We start from the raw sequence: 17205 nt of genomic DNA on the forward strand, positions 1-17205 counted from the left end.
TTAAAATCAATAGCTGGTTCTTTTTCATTTTAGCCAAAGTTATTAAAAGTCACGTGGAAGGTCCAAAGAGCCACGGGACACTTTTGAAAAGTATTCGCTTAATAAAAATACACTGTGATATGATTAAGAAGTTAGTCATATATCTGTCTTTAAATCTGTCCCTGCTGTTGCATTTGAAATGTGATTTGCCACCCACCAATGAAAAGGAAGAGGAAAAAAGATCTGACAATCATGTGCTGAGGCAGTATGCATTTACGTTACATCGTCAAGTTCCGTAGTAGCAGATGGTTTGAAGCTCGGTAGCGTCGTCTGGAACCACCCCCTGACGCTCCACTGACCGTAGACATGGCTGAAAAGAAACCTCCAAAGTCTGACTCTCCGTTCGCCACCAGAATATACCCGGCCAAAGAGAATCTTTCCCGGGATCAGATGCATTTCATCAAGCAGGCGGAGCTGGAACAGTGGAAAAAGAAAACATCAAAACTCCGAACGCGGAACGTTGCGACAGGACTCGCAATAGGAGCGCTCGTGCTGGGTATCTGTATCCTTTACGTCAACTGCAAGGTGAACTACGTAACGTTAGCTTAGCATGCTAGTGTTACTTTTACTGTGTACAAAATACAAAGTAAATAAATAGCTCTAAAACTCACTGAATTTTAGTACTAATTAATACATTAACCATAATCAACAGTCTTTAAATTTACTAGAGGAACTGTTCCATTTACTACGAAGATTTCATGATTTACTTACATCTAACTTTGTAAGTGTAGTATGCTAACTCACTGTACATTGAAATGTTTTCATTAGCATAATATAGACAAGTTAAAAATTCCTTAAATTAACATTTAGCAGACAATGTTAATTTCGCTCTATCAATCTTTCCTTTTATTGTGAAAGAAGAAAATCGCCCCCACATCCGCATGCTTCCAATAATTGCTCCTCAAGCAGAACTCTGCTAGAGGAGCAATTATTTCCTCTCAGAAGTTAGTTTAGTTTAAGGATAAATAGGGCTGAACAAAAAGAAGAAGAAAAAACACAATCTTGAGATCTTTGTAAAAAAAAAAAAGTGTCCTTTTCCTTCCACTTCAGTGTTTTTTGCATTAATCTATCATATAAAATCCCACTGAAACATATTGGAATTTAACGCTTGAACATTAAAAAAACATGGAAAAGTTCAATGAATTCTTTTACATACCGCTGTATTTCAGAATGATGGTGAATGTCTAAGAACTTTTTTATTATAAACGTCTGTTTATGCTTTTGTCCTCATATGTTATACTAAGTAGACCTTTTGATTCATTCGTCACATTTTTTTCCCCTTCTTCTTTCAAACATTTGCCTTGACCCATCGCTCTTAAATCAGATGGCTACACGTTTTATTCAGTCTCCCAGGAGCGGATCATGGATGAAATCGATGAGGAGGCCAAGCGTGCCAGACTGAAGGGACCAAAGACTGGAGCCAATTGAGGCAAACCAGGCTGCCAGCCTCTTTATGGACCGTGTTCTTTGTCCTGCTCTTAATAAGGAGAGGACGGACATTGCCACTGAGTAATATTCCATACCTGGCTGTGTTTTTTTTTTTTTTTCTTGAGACAGAGCAGGACTTTGCTTTGTTTTGATAATAGGGATTTAAGGGGTGGTTGTTTTACTTCAATCATTGATTTGTCTTGAGCTTCATTAGGCTTCAATCAGTGCAACAGGCTATAATCCACTGACCTCTACATGGCCTTTCAGTTTTCTGTGGAAGGTCTTGATGGTATTTCTGCCTAACTCTTCCATTTCTAATCATGCAATTGCACCATGTTTGAGAAACATAACAGAAGCTATGAACATTTTATACTACAGTGGCCGTGGATGGAAATGACTACTACTACACTGGTAAAAAGACACACGAATCAGCTTGATAAAATGTTATTTATGTTGATAAAATGTGTTTGTACTATATAAATCTAATGTGTTGAATTCAAAACAATATATCTTTAAAAGTTGTTCGTGTTGTTGTATGTCGGAGTAAAAAAGACAAGAGCCGAAGTATTTACAATTACTTTTATTTTGTTCAAAATTTATGTATATATGCAATCTGATCTAGAATAAAAATATAAAGTAAGACATTGTAAGAGAAAGGCACAGATTGAGCTTGGCAGGACAGCAGCTTCAGTGAGCAATATGATTATGTATTTACATTCAACATCTTTAATGCAGTTCATTAGTTTTGTCTGACAGAAAATCCTGTGTGCAAGGCAACAGCTAGAGATTCACAGCTTGGACTCTTGAACAGAGTCCGAATCGAAGCAGGACAGATGGACAACTGAGATTTTAAACCACAAACATGTTGTTGGACTGACTGAGAATGACATTTGAATCTGCTAAAGTGCACAAGGTACTTGATCTATAAAATAATACACAAACAAGTGCCTCTCAAATTAGAATACAATCTAAAAGTTATTTAGCATTTCAGTTAAAAAGACAAATTCAGATTCATTGCACATAGTGTGGTATGGGTCATTTTTTTTCTTTTTTTTTTTTTTTTTGGAAGATTTTGCTATGCATTGCATAATGAAGTATAAGACGACAATTTGACCGTTGTCCTGCAGACAGTCGGAGATGCCCATTACAATGTAGGTAAGCCACAAATGATCAATAGCTAAAAAAAAGCTGCTGGTCATACTGCTGTATCCAAACATATTTATGCAAAACAAAACATTTGTGGCAGCAATGGCGATTCAGTAATTCATGCAAATGGAGCCCAACAAAGCTTTGCACATATAAACCTTAGCAAACAATTTTCACATTTTGAAGTCTTTCTTTTTTCAATGAAACTTTTTCGGAAAACCTGAATTTTGGGGTTTCGTTAGCTACATTCACTCTCTGTGTAATGAGTCTACCTTAAAGGAGCTAAGCCTTTTTGAACTGAATTATTAAAATAAATCGAGTTCAGTTACATTTTTAATTTACACTGATGCACCTGCATGTTTCTTTTTGCTCCAGAAGGATTCATGGTACCAGAAATATTTTAGTTTACTTTTATTTTAAATATTTAAATATGTCAGTTTACTTTTGAAACTGTAAACATGATCTATATTAAATGCACTCAGCTATATACAAATGTACAGTCAATAGGAAAGCCAGTAGTTTTGAAACAATTTAACCCAGCTAGAGAATCCCTAACATAATGTGCTTTCTGCATCAACTTTCTCACTTGATAGTACCTTAGTGAGAAAAATCTTGCAAAACAGAAACATTAAAATGTCACATTTTTGTCCCATCTTATCCCACCAGAATGCAGACATTAAATTAGTTGTCTTAACGGTACCAATTTGAATAAATCAGAATATGATACAGGTAGATTCTTCGTATTAGTTCAAGGAAGGAAGGAAGTAAGTAAGTAACTGCCGCTCTTCTGAATGAGAATATATTCACTGTTCATTCAGCAGAGGATGCGAGTTCATTACAAAGTACAGCAAGTGTGTCAGCCTCACAGTGGCTCCTGTTGCTGTTATTATGAACAGCATCAAGTCAGACAAGCAGGAAAACATCAATTTCATTCTGGGTCAGCTTCATGGTAGACGCCACGCCTTCTGCAGCACACGGCACCATCGCTTGACTGCGTCGTTGCATTATCAGGGAGAATAATCAGCAGAGAGCTATGGCAGATTTACGTTTGTACCGTCGGAGTGAACCCGAACCAGACTGGTCAACACTCTTGAGAGCTGGATTGTCCCGTATCGGCTCCAGCCTCGTCAGTAACGGCTTCTGTACAAGTGAGGTAAATGAGCAGCCGGCTGAGCCACATGATCACTGACAGAGAGGCGCAGATAGTTTGGACGGTGCACCAGTGAAAGGATTGAAGGATTTTGACCTCTTGCGGTCACACTTCAGATGAGGTAGTCCGGATATTTAGAGTTCTTGGCCCAGGTTCTTACTGGAAACAGGAAATGAAAACAAAACGGTGACGAGGGCAGCGAGGACTCAGGTGAAGTTTAGTTGACGCTCATCTCACTTACCATTCTACTGATGTCGGTGGCAAAAGTGACGCCTTTACCGGGTTTGTCCTGCGAGCCGCTGCTGCTGCCTCCGAGAGAGTTTCTCCTGATGATGCCTGGTTAGAAAGTGGTTCTCAATAAATACACATAGAGAGTAAGTTGTCATATATACAGCATAAGGAAAACAAAAGTCATTTCTTACCTTGGAGAGGCAGGATGTCCACACGCTGCAGGCTGTTCCTGCGCGATGAGGGAAAGCCATTCCCTTTGGAAAGGCGGCGCTGCCGGCTGCACAGCATGGCTGCAGGAGAGACGATGCCCGGCGGAGGAACCTTCCCCATCCTCGCATACAGTTCCTCGATCTCTCTCTTCTGTTCGGCCTCCAAAGCTTGAACCTCTGATAGGTGTCTGTAAATGACAAAAAAAAAAAAAAACGTACAATGTGAATAAATTGCCTTGCCTTAAGCTGAATAAACCATTTTTCTCATGCCATGTAACCCATCTCTACGCTGAACGCAGCCAAAGTTGAGCAAAAAAAGAAGCTTATCCTCAGAAAGTACATCTAAAAAGAGCAAGTTAGTGTTTAAGAGTCTCTGGAAAAAGTCCCTTGAAGAGACCAAAAAAAAAAAAAAAACTTTTATTTCTAAGCATAAAAGTTCATATTTTTTTCTTAAGATTGTTTAACTACTATGTCGTTTGCGTTGCATTTTCAGTGTCTGTGCAGAGACGAAACATCACTTGCTTTTCTCTGAGTTCCTGAAGTTCCTCCATCATCTCCTCGTCCTCGCTGTCTGAGTCGTCGCTGCTCAGATAGGGGGCGCTGCGGTTATAAGTCGTCAACCACAGGTTGTGAAGGGTGTTGCTGTACTGGGGGCTCCCCGCTGCTCCGTCCCACAGCCTCCCCTCCATCTCGGCGGCCGTCACAGAGAGGCCGCTGTCCGCAGAGGTCCCCATCAGACTGAGACTGCAAGTCCTCCTCCGACCCCTCTTTCTCACCCTCGATCGCTCCCCTAAGATCCCGCCGTCTTCCTCCTCATCTTCTTCATCGTCTCCGTTATGATGCTGATGTTGCGGCTGGCTCACGGCCCATCCCGCCGGTCTGTCCACCTTCTGGGGGACCCCCGTGGGGCCTCTATGGGGATGAGGCTGAGGAGGGGACATGGTGAGGGAGGTGTTGAGACTGGTTTCAGAACCCCCCACCTCCTCTGTGCTGCTCTCTGACTGGGTGGTGGTGTTTTTGGCTGGCTGTGGTGCAGCGGCCACTGGGACAGGGGGGTCCAAAATGTCAACACTGGGCGTCACCTGGAATCTTCCAACTGTCACAGGTGCTGACTTCACTTCTGTGATGGTGAAAGACAAAAAAAAGGAGGCATGTTTCCAAATGATAATGTGCTCTACACAGAATTTAACTTCTACAAAGTTAGTTGAATCACACTTACTAAGAATCTGTGAGCATTTAAATACTAAAAATATCATTGGAAAATATTATTAACATGTTGTGCACAAATCACAAAACAAGACAATGCTGAAGTCGATTATTAATTCAAAGATTTGTAAAAGGCCTATCTCAGTGACCTCACGGCATCTGAACCAAGTTAGATCAGCTCCATTATGAAATTTGCAACAGACTTCTCAAATCTACACCAGATTATTTTTCACTAAGCTACTTTTGAGAAGGAGACTGAGTAGAAAAATTGAAGTCGCCACATGTGCAAAGCGGGCAGCCATGAAGTTGATTCAACTAAATATTGACTCTGAGATGATTCCAAATTAGAGCAGTTTTTCCTCTCCCCAGGTAGAGCCGCTCGTTCCGTTGTCTAATGTAGAGGGTTTTTTTTTTCCTTATAGAAAGTACTTCTGACTTAGCGATTCAGTGTTTAGTTGCTTATGTTGATGAAACCATCAGTTTTTTCTTCATTAAAAAAAGTGTCCCTGATGCCGTGCTTCAATTCAATAACTCAATCTGACAGTACTTTGGTAATGAATAAATAAATTGAATTTGAATGTAATGAATCTGACTATCATTAGATTGCATTAGAATGAATAGGAGTTGAGCGAATTGAATTTGCACTAAACAATGAAGTTCTACAAAAATGTTGGCGATGTAAACAAAAAGATTCTGAAAGATCTGCACAATGAGCCACAAAAAGCCTCACTGATCATGAAGTGATGAGAGTTTGTTGGATAAATATCCACTCGTTTCTAAACTTAAGTGCTTTAACGGCAGGCAGCTAGACTTGTGATTGCCTTTTGAATGCTTTCTTTTACTTCTCACGTCAAGGTCTTCAAAGTAACTTGATTAAAGTTTCAGTTTCAGAATTACCTGTTATCTCTGCACAAACTACTTCACACTGCATAGAAAACATGAACATCCTTAAACTGCATAAATAGCATGGACAAGGTATATAAACGTGTAATTAAATGGGACTGATTTGGTGATTTTTACGATTCAATCAAAAAAAAAAAAAAGCCATCAGCATAATCAGTTCACACTTTTCTTTCAAATTATTTATTCCAAAAATAATTACTTGGTTAAAGACAACTAACTGGGTCAAGGATGGACTGACAATCTGACCGGCATCTGCTGCGTTCCTTGTTGTTCAAGGAAGGAAGGAACAGCAAGGAACACGATCTAAGAACAGCCGGATTTATGCTTACAATAAATTGAGCACAGATGGACTTTGTTTTCTGACTCAATGGCTTTTGAAAGCAACAACATCAATCCTAGTTTGTGGCTGTAATGTGACATAATGTGAGAAAGATTAAGGGCTGCGATTAATCTTTAAGCCAAAAATATCAGTATGAAACAGCAAACATAAAAACCTGACCGGGTGATGTTTATCAAAAGCTAAAAAATCAATTTAACGCTTCTTTCTTTCTCTCTCTCTTTTGCAGTAAGTTGTCACCCATTAAAACAATTTGTGCTCAACATCTGCACACCATTAGAGACTTTGAAGTTCTGCAGTGCTGCAGTTTGCCCACTGTGGGTCCTTCTTACAGTAAACACACAAAGTGCCTGTATTTGTAGCCTGTAAAACAGAGGGGCTCTGTTGACTGTGGGATTCTGGGGAGGGTATAAATACTGACAGGTGTAGACGTGGGAGGAGAGGCCCGAACGAGCTAAGCTGCTGACTGATTGGTCACCGCCAGTGGGTAGGGCAGCCATTACACCTACGTCTGAGTTCACATCGAATGGAACATTGCATCCAGACTCCCAGTTACGCAACAGCCCCTAATAACGTCCACAGAGAGACACAAAAGGGACTGAAAGGAACAGGAGAGTGTCTATTAAAGACATGTCAGTCTTTTTATTATTATTTTTTTTAACCAACTCCATGATGTGTTAAATAAAAATGCAAGAAAGCTTGTAAATGTCTCAAGTTGGATTTTGGCATTTATTTGTTTGGTTTATTTGAGGTGTAAACATAAAGATAGTACACGGACTTCATGTTCCAGGTCTCCGAGCCTTTAGTGAAAAAAAAACCCAAAAAAAAAAAACCTATTTCAGGTGTTTATGATGCAGAGATCTGTTTTAGCAACACGAGAGTATACACAGAAACTCTTACCACATTCAGTGGAAGACGTTTTCAGTTCTGGGTTGCTGGTCCTGGCTGCAGATCCAACAGGGTGCAGCTGATTGCTGAAGGAGGAGACCTGATGAAGCATAAACACAGCCGACTGAAACAAATTGCAACAACAAACCAAATTGGGGGGGAAAAAAAACAAACAAACAATCAAAGTAAAATATTTAATTTCTTTGCTGAATGTGTTAAAATTAAAATTTTGGAAAATATAAAGTACCTCTCCCAAACTTGGTACCTGGTGTCAATTCAGTTCGAGTATCATCAGAAAAATGTTCATTATTTTGGTGAGAGCTAGACTGACAGGAGATCCTGTGGTAGCTCCCAGATTTTTTCCTCCCCAAACTTCAAAATATTGAAAAGAGTCTCCCTAATCCTATATGTTTCTAAAATAAAAGAAATTCATTGAAACTCACAGTGTTCTCTGGGCTCACTGGTGGTGATGGGGAAGCCTCCGATGAAGACTCTGACATGGATACTTCTGTTCCAGTTTGAAGCTGGGGTGAAATCTGCGCCAAGTATGGTGCCATATTACTATCCTCCTTGTGTGGAACGGGTGAACTGGTTGGTCGGACCTGCTGCTGGGGCTCCAGGGTGGCCAGCGGAGGAGTGGACGGCATGGAAGGTGGAGACACGGGATGCTGCCACTGTGGATGATTGTTCTGGTAAAACCCGAGTCCGTCCATCTGAGGCGCCTGCTCCGGACTGTGATAGACGTTCTGAGCTGGGACGCCCGCTGGCGGTGGAGTCTGGTAATGGTGCGGGTAGACGGATGGGTAGCCTGACGGAGGAGCGATGGGACTTTGCAGGTGGGGGTGGAAGCCCGGATACGAGGGCATCACCTGGGTGGGCAGGTTTTGAGGGGGGATGAATGACTGAGCCATACTCATGGCCATGGAGATGACGTTAGCTAAAGAGAATAACGGCTGAGAGTGGGCGGGCCACATGTTGGGAGGCTGCGGTGCGGGTGGGGACATGGTAACACTTTCCACTGTGGGACTCGGGGTCTCATTCACTGGACTGGGTGAGCTGGGTGTTGGCGAGGGAACAGAGGGAAAGGTAGGGTTACTGGCTACCCGAGTAAGGGGAGGATGCAGCCCTGCTGGCTTCGGAGAACCTGGAGATCCTGGATATGGGAAGGGAAAATGAGTTTGGCCCATGTAGGGTAAATGGTAGTGCTGCTGGTGGGACAGGAGAGATGAAGGTCTTTGGTGCTGATGACAATGAAGAGGGGATCCTAAAGGAGGAAACAACAGTTATAAACGTAGCCATGTAAACTCATTTTAGGTTTAAGACTAGTCTTTAATATTTACAGATTTCCAAGTAGTATGCAGAAGGACCCGGTTAACCCAGCATTAGAGCAAGGGAAGCTGGACGATGTAATTAGCAAGTGAAATGGTTACAGTTCAATTACAATGCTGTTGCATGCAGACCATGTAATAATTATATTATGCTGAGTGAATGTACATTTTTTATTTTACAAAAATACATTTTAGCATTGAATGAATCCCAATCAATTTTGGAGAATTTAACGTAACAAGAACAATGGAAAAAAAAACAAACAAAAAAAAAAAAAACAGAATATGGGAAGTAATAGAGCTACAGAGGCCCTGGGTTTAACCAGCTTATTGAAGGCATACGGTGCTGTTTTTCCACACTAGATTACTATGCTTTATCATCGACTCTGGGTATTTGTACCTCGGTTGTTTTAATGTTGAAGGTTGTTTGCTACAGTTTATATTTAGAGTAATTGTATTAATTCACTGTGTAGGAAAATCCCTTCATTTTCTAGAGCTTGAAAACTATTTCATCTAATCAAGTTTATGCTGGATTTTCTTAGAAAATTAGATTATCCTTTGTTGTCAAAAGTTAAGAGAAGCTATTTCTATAATGTGTTCCTTGAAGACTATTCTCCTCCATTAGTGTCATTCGGCGTCACTCTGTGCTCTTTAACAACAGCTCCACGTTCCATTACATATTCTCGTCTGTTCCCTGTAACAATAATCAGTAGGCTCCCTGTGTTTTTCAGTCATCGTCAAATATAGTGTTGTTTCCACTGTTAGTATGAATTCGTTGAAAAAAAAAAAAAAAAGAAGTAGGATTAATATGTTTAAGTTGTGCATCAAAGTGGTTTGAAGAGTCGTGGTGGAGCACTTTATTAGTAAAGAACAGTTCTTTCGTGTTATGGCGCATAAATCTTTCGTGTATTAAAGTGAGGGTTTCCATGCTGAACAAAGACGTTTTGTTTAAAGCTCCATCTGAATGTAATTGCATTTGTAAGCCAGAACATTTGCACACAATACTTGCGTGGCTGCGCGAGGATTTTGTATCACCAGAGCAAGTGAAGCTTTCACGTTTCAGCAGTTTAAATGGAAAACGTGCGTGCGTGCGTGCGTGTGTGTGAGTGCATGTGTGTATGGGCATACACAACTTATTGGGTTTGATTAAAGAAGTCAGGATCTCTAAATCATTCCCTGAGGAATGGTTTAGGATGTCTCAACAATGGGAGCACAGTTATAAACCACAGCTCCACTCGGCGATGATGCAAACCAGCCTCTACTTTTTCCATGCTGACGGAAACGCGAGTTAGGCAACACTGTAAATGGTGGCGGGCAGCCATGAAGCATTGCGAAAGCTGCCATGCAAGTGGACATCCAGCAGAGAAGGACACAGGACAGGAAGAGATGAGGACGTTCTGATACTAGAGAGCCAAATCCAGCATGTGTGTTATTAGAACTTCAAATGTCTCTGCTGCTGCGAGTTTTACGAAGGACTTGGAGGCCCAAGAGAGAAAATTCTTGGAAATTCGGCCCGAGTTTGTGCTGGCAAACAGATGTGGCTGACTATCACAACACAGCAGAGACCTCATGCTTTACAGCGACAGCATTCACAGCTCCCTGAAAGCCAGAAGGCTCCCTTCAGGTGAGGTAATTACCCAAGAGGCCCCGCTGCAAGGCGGACACAGACTGAGGCTTTGAGGTGCAGTGATGGCGGATGGCGCCATGTGGATTTCTGAACAATGCTAAGAAAGGGGTGGGAGGTGAGAGGTTGTAAGGGGTTTGGGGATGGGGGTGTGTGCTTGTGAGATGGGTGAACTGAGCTGTTGACTTATTCGCTGCCAGAAGACCATTACGATTTTTCAGCAACAGTAAACAATGCTGGGTCTCTTCAGGTGGGAACCGGAGGGAGGACCGCGGGACTGTTTACCTGGGGTGTTGTGGAAAGACTGTGAGCGTACAAGAGGTCGCCCAGGTGAAGTAATATCTGAACTCAGGACATCGCCATTAGGACAAGGGGGGGAGCCAGGTGCTCCTACACTGGGGTTAGCCATACTGTAGTCTACAACAAGACACACACACACATGCATGAGAAGACTTTGAGTCACACAAAACTACGGACACACACACACATATACAGAAGATGATCATGCACGGTACAAAAAAAAAAGATGCAGGAGGTTAATAGGACAGCACATTTAATGGGTCTCAGAGGTTTTAAATCAGAATTTTAAGAGCAGAAGATGAGTTGTTAATTTCCTCTTTAGTGGTGCATTTAGTTATTAAAACACAGGAGACTTACCGGGGAGAGAGGAAGATGAGTGTGTTCGAGGCATAAAGTGACTGTGCAGATTAGGCTGTAAAAAAAAAAAAAAGAAAATCACAAACGATAAAAATCGGTCAGTCAGGAAGCATTTTATTGCAACACATTAACACTTCATTGTTGAGTAAGCATAAGGGGTAGAAGTAGAAAGTCGACCATCGTTCCTGGGTGCATTCAAAAGAATAGAATATCAATAAAAAAGTGTTTAGAAACCAATTTCAAAAAAAGATCTTCATAGCGAGTGTTTTTATTACACAAAATGTCACAGATTTGTCCATCTGGGACTAAATGGATGCAGGAAATGGATGAGTGTTCAAGTTTTTATTTTTCTTTCCACAGCCAGCAATATAACACAAGCAGAAAACTTCAAATATCTAATTTCTATAAGATGATGCACCTCTATCTACGTTTAAGATGTTTTCCCCCCCGTTTTCGGTGTCAATAAGAAGTTATCATATCGTCACGCTGACATTGACTTTAAACTGTTTAGGAAGGTTGTGGCAGCCAGACAAGCACAGCTTTCCAGGGATTTAAGATCTATTTAAAGCATATAATAATAGAATTTAAAAATAGTGACCTACCTAAGAATGAGCTAAGAATAAAACAGTCTACAGACAGGTGGTCCTGCAGACTGGCTTTCAGTTAATAGATTATTAAAGCATAATAATCTATACTTTATTTTTCCTCTAATGCATCACACATCTACAAGACTTTTCGGATTTATGTTTGGAGTAAAATATGGCACTAAAGGATCATATCTCTTCTGTGTCTCTTATCTAACAGGAAAGGAAAGATGTTTACTCCTCTTTATCCTTTTGCTTGAAGTTACCAGCATATTTTGTTTTTTTTTGTGCTCCACAAAGTGGAACAGAACCCAGCAGAATGAGCACTTCTTTCCCTTAAATGGACAAACCATATCTGATAAGGCATTAGGTCATAGCTTTGGGATGGCACTGCCCCAAAGAAGAATTTCTTTTTTACAGTTTCACAGAAGCTTCATTCACCAGGGATTAATACGTCGGAACATAAATTATTTTACCCACTTCGAGTTGGCAGGTACATTGGAAAGCTTCTTAAGAGCTGGAAAGAGTCGGTGCTTGTGGGAGCAAAAAAAGCGTGAGAGGGAAGTGTTTTTTTTTTTTTTTTTTCTTTTTGTCAACCAGAAATCACATGGTTTTACATCACCAGTGCTTTTAGTAACATAATGTTCCAAATGGAAGCTGCACCATCAACAGCTTCACTGACACTTAATCTTCCGTCTTAAAAACTGTTTAAATCCAGCACTGCCTTTAACTTTTTACTCATTGCATTTAACAGCTCTGCCCAACACAGACACAACGTGATGTAATTTACAAGAGCCGGGTTAGTATGACTTTGTTTAGCAGTTTCTGGATAGATGGCTGCTAACCTGTGAAGAAGACAATGAGGTAGCCACACCACTGGAAGCCAGCTGGGCGAGGCGATGTCCGCTGTTGTGAACCGACGGGTCTTTGGACATCAGAGCCTCGGCCCGTTTGATGATGTCCCCCATTCGGTGGATAAAGCCCTCCTTCTCAGACGGAAGGATGAATTCACTTCGAATCTAGAAGGCAACGGGAAAAGTCACATTATTCAAAGTTATTACTTCTTTACTAGCCGATTCTCACACCTTCTAGGTTTAAATATACAGTTTTAATGTTATACAGCAAAGGTGCAAATAAATACTAAGAAATTGCCAGGTATTATTGGCATGTTCCCATCTAACAGGAAAGCACTGACATCAGAAAAATGATCTGTCAGCATAGAACGCCTCTGGAAAATGCAAAAAAGCAAACAAAATAACTTTATTTTTAATGATCTAAGACAGGGGTCCCCAAACTACGGCCCGCGGGCCGGATCCGGCCCGCCACGTCATTTGGTCCGGCCCCCTGAACAATGCCGGATCCGGCCCGCCTGCTCATACCAGAGAGCATTCAGTGTTTTTTTTCATATATTGTATTTTCCGGTTTATATGTGGATTTTTTTTCAACCACCAGGGGGCTTTTGAGCAAATGTGAAACTTTCCCTCAATGGAATATATACTCGTCAGTCACCGTTTCACTCACGGTTTTTTCCATTTGCATTCTGGGTAAAAATTTATCCAAAAGTGTCGTCGTCCCCTTCCCCCCCCCCGTCGACAAGAATTTCTTTGTTTTTTTTTACTGCAAAAACTAAGACCACAGAAAGGAACAGCTATGTGGCCCTCGCAGGAAAAAGTTTGGGGACCCCTGATCTAAGAGCACAAGGTGAAGACTTTGCCCTTGCATGTGCATTGGTGCTTGGGTAACTTGCAACAGATGCTGTACATCATAAATGGTCTCCACTTGTATAGCACCTTTCTAATAAGCTGGATTTGCAAAGTGTTTGAATTGTGTTTCTCGGTCACAAAATTACAGATGGGTGCCTCTGGAAGTATTTTGGGGGTTTACTTTCTTGTCCAAAGATGCAAAACATATGGAGGGGCAATGAACTAAACCAGAATCAAAGCCATTAGAGGGGAACTCGTTTTACAGCCAGAGGCAAGGCTCCTGCAAGCTCATATGAACAGGATCATTATGGGGTCTCAGTTTTACATCAAACAAACTTTTTTTACGCCAACTTTTCTGACTTGGCTTTTGGGTGGTGGAGAAACAAACCGGTTCTATTACAGAGCAAGCTAAAAGCTGGAAACTATTTGACAGAAAAGCCCTAACTGTGTAGTTTATCATCTGTTTTATTACTAAGCCAAAAGAGACAAGAGCGCTGCTATATTTTTAGGTACCCTGAGTGTCACCTCTTCTTGTAGCACGTTATGTGGTAGTACCATTCACCCAATAAAATTGCAGGAGAGCTCAATAATTAACGGATGAAAAAAAAGCTTGCATTATGATTATAAACATCTTGGCAGTATGCATAATGTACACACAGATACCGTAACAATATGTTTTGTAAAATATTGTGCATTTTTGATTCAGTTTATTTAGTTTTAGCTTTATTGTTCTAACCTGAGCATTTATTTATGTAACATTTGACAACAGAAGAGATGTTGTATTACTTACAATGAGGCATGCCTATTTAAGTAAAATTAAAGATTAACCATATGAATGTCTTTATTTACTTTGCTTGATTGCAAAGCTTGAAAACAGGCATCTACCAAAAAAATTGCCTAAGGCTTATTATCTTAACTTAGACATCTAATGTAAAATCTAAGCTGTACCATTTTACGCTTTACTTAAAGCTGCTGTTTTAGTGTGTGATTTTTTTGTTTTTATTATTATAATTTTTTTATTTTTTATTTTTGACAGCATGGCACATTTCAGCTCATTTAGGGCTCAGTGCTGAGAACCACAGGGCTGTTTGTGATGCCAGGTTTCCCCTGCTGTGCTCAGACACAGTAAACAAAAGCCCACTGTATTTTAGAGTCAGGGAGGCGGCAAACTGAGTGAGCGAAGTGTGCTGCTGTAAAACGCCGGTCCATCGCGCCATGTTCACAGACAAATCTCCTGCATGTACACGGCCTCTTCACCTCCAAGCATCTGGTAAACTCAAAAACGTTAACAGGGACGGAGGGAACTGCTTACTGACATTACGTGATGCCCTGATAAAATGACGCAATGTCAGCCAATCGGTTCTCAACTTTGACAGGGTGAACTGGGTGTGTTTGCAGACGAGGTAAAGTGACTGTAAAGCTGTCCTGAAAAATGTATTTCTGCATTTCTTGATGAGCCGATAAAGGTTTAAGACAGCTTTTAATCCTTTGACGTCTGTATACTTTCTGTGTCCTGTCTCTAAATGTGATATTGATTTAATCTACCTAAAAATTGCTCATGTCATGAACCCTGAGGCGAACAGAAGCTGCTGTCAGTCTAAAATCTGTCCACAATCAAAAATAACACATTTTTCTCTTGGCTTTATCTTTCTCCAGCCAACAAAAGTTTAATAAATTAGTCTTGATTTTACAAAGCTAATTGTAAAATCAATTACCTTTGATTTTCCAATTAGCTGAAAATTCTCAGTGTTGAAACTTTTCAATGCTCATCCCCTCAGGAGTTGCGGGTCAAAGCAGAAAAACTTACTGTCACTATTGACTATTCCTGATGAATATGAAATAGTAATTTACAGCTTTAAGGACAGGCTTCGGTTTGTGACTCACCATGACAGCGGCGATGTCTTCTGGGTTATCTCCGTCCAGATCAAACTTGAAGGTCACCATCTTGTCATTGTGTGTCTGAAGCTGACACTCGACAACCCGGTCCACTTTATCAGAGAGCTGCAGAGACAGAGGGAATCAACAGTAATGGTGTTAAACGCTGAGAGACAAATACAGAGGAAAATATTCTTGTTTAACTGCAGAAAGACGAGTCTGGTGTTTCATTAGTTAGTCGACATTTTCCATTTTCTAAGCATTTCATTTTCCCCGACTCAATTTTTATTTTTCAAATTTCCTTTAGTTTCCAAACTGTATCTGTCTATATTTTGTTTGCCACTTGAACTTTTTTCCAGATGGAGTCCCTTTCTACTAAGTGAGAGTAAAAGCATAGGTGCCCTCGTTTAGCCAGCTGACCGGCAGAGCACAGGAACAGGAGGGGGAAGAAGAGACAGCAACAAAAAGAACTCAGGCAAATCCACCTATTTTTCTGGCATCTTATTAAAAAAGGACTTTAAACTGTAGGAACAGTCAATTTATCTGCAGGTCATTACAGTCAGTAAGTAAAAAAAGAAATATAAACAATGTACTTGTGTCGTTTCTTTGCATCCAGATTATAAAAAAAATAAAAAATCTAAAAGGCCAAACCCAGACCACATAGCAACCCCATGTTACAATGTATACCCTCTGACCGACTGTATGTGCGTGTTGTTGCATGTGAATCTAGACTCGGCCAAGACATGGTCGTTAAAATGATCACAGAGTGTTCTGGAGAGAACAATAATGTGTGGTCGTCAGAAGGGGGAAAACAAAGAGCAAAGACGCTGATCCCAAGTCAAATAAACAGCGTGGAGTCGGACCACAAGCTCAAAAAAAGAAACACATAATGAAATAATTCAGTCAAAGTTGATTTGCTAGTTAATCTTGTGAGGGGGAGAATAAAAGTGCCCGTTTGAAGGTGAAGACAATCCATTTAATCCACTGTACCCCTGTGATGCGAAGCCGCGAGCGCGCCCTCCGCCTGAACAGCTTCGCGGTCGTTCGCCTCGCAGCCGTTTTCTCGCTCTTCTCAGACAGGCCTTCGTAGCCATCGCTCAAGCCCGACGTTACATCGGAAGCGTAGCTGCAAAAACATAAAAAGATAGCAAAAAAAAAACAACAAATATTGGTGTTGACTCTTTGTTTGAAAAGCAAACATCCCCAGAAGCCCAAATGTCACCTCGAATTTAAAGGTAGTCAGCACAAGCGAACTTTAAAAATCGTTATTGACAGCTGTCATCGACAAGTGAAATGTAAAATTCAGCGTCCCTAATTATAAACAGCGCTCCTGAGTGTCACATAAAGCATAATGTGTTGCATCTGTTTATGCCCTGGGTGTTTATAGTCAAATCAATGCAAGTTTGAACTGTTTCTTCAAAGCCTACAGGAAGCTGTCGAACGTCTGACGGAAGCAGCACACTTCCACGTATTCACGCCATGAGTAGGTTTTGGAGTTTCAGATGGCTGGTAAATAGTTTCAGCTAATTGCATCTCCTGGGTCTTTTTGGATCATTGCGGTTACAAGCTCCCCTCCGTCCACCTCCCGGACGCAAGCTGCAACCATTTAACATTGCCTACTGCTTGGCAGCCTTCGCCTGCCTCTGTTTAAATGTTCTCTACCTCGCGGTGGACTTCAGCTTAAAGGGAAACCTGTTGTCACCTCCTGAGAATAAGACAAACAAAGCAAGAGTGAACTTATGTGGTGATGCTGCAAACAATTGTCCTGTTTCTGATCAGAGGTGATCAGGACCTGTGTGGGAGGAAGAGCCGGGACTGTGTTTGCTATTCTCACTAGAACATGGTGGTGATGTTAAAAAAAAAAAATGACACTGTAAGTCGTTTCATTTGAAGACAGAGT

At 41.0% G+C, this 17205-nt stretch overlaps 2 protein-coding genes across 3 annotated transcripts in view; one reads left to right on the forward strand and one right to left on the reverse strand.

Moving 5' to 3' along the window:
- The first annotated feature begins 272 nt into the window (after positions 1-272).
- On the forward strand, positions 273-2111 carry coa3a (cytochrome C oxidase assembly factor 3a). The gene is made up of 2 exons (XM_015060844.1): positions 273-541; positions 1364-2111. Exons 1-2 carry the CDS (start codon positions 346-348, stop codon positions 1465-1467), a joined length of 300 nt encoding a protein of 99 aa, XP_014916330.1. The 5' UTR covers positions 273-345; the 3' UTR covers positions 1468-2111.
- Positions 2112-3130: 1019 nt separating this feature from the next.
- The window catches only part of wnk4a (WNK lysine deficient protein kinase 4a), a 54164-nt gene continuing 40089 nt past the window's right edge, over positions 3131-17205 (reverse strand). Inside the window, exons 11-21 of one of the 2 annotated variants that reach the window (XM_015060841.1) lie at positions 16296-16431; positions 15315-15431; positions 12573-12746; positions 11144-11198; positions 10772-10903; positions 7981-8801; positions 7550-7637; positions 4726-5323; positions 4186-4391; positions 4005-4099; positions 3131-3922 (exon numbers count right to left, since the gene is read on the reverse strand). In XM_015060841.1, the coding sequence (XP_014916327.1) occupies positions 3920-3922; positions 4005-4099; positions 4186-4391; positions 4726-5323; positions 7550-7637; positions 7981-8801; positions 10772-10903; positions 11144-11198; positions 12573-12746; positions 15315-15431; positions 16296-16431 (2425 nt within the window). In that variant the 3' untranslated portion in view covers positions 3131-3919. The remainder of the gene's footprint in view (positions 3923-4004; positions 4100-4185; positions 4392-4725; positions 5324-7549; positions 7638-7980; positions 8802-10771; positions 10904-11143; positions 11199-12572; positions 12747-15314; positions 15432-16295; positions 16432-17205) is intronic. The other variant, XM_015060842.1, reaches the window with a different exon arrangement.

This window comes from Poecilia latipinna, unplaced genomic scaffold (assembly GCF_001443285.1).
Source record: "Poecilia latipinna isolate Pla-1442-1.1 unplaced genomic scaffold, P_latipinna-1.0 Scaffold1749, whole genome shotgun sequence".
In the NCBI taxonomy this organism is placed as follows: domain Eukaryota; kingdom Metazoa; phylum Chordata; class Actinopteri; order Cyprinodontiformes; family Poeciliidae; genus Poecilia; species Poecilia latipinna.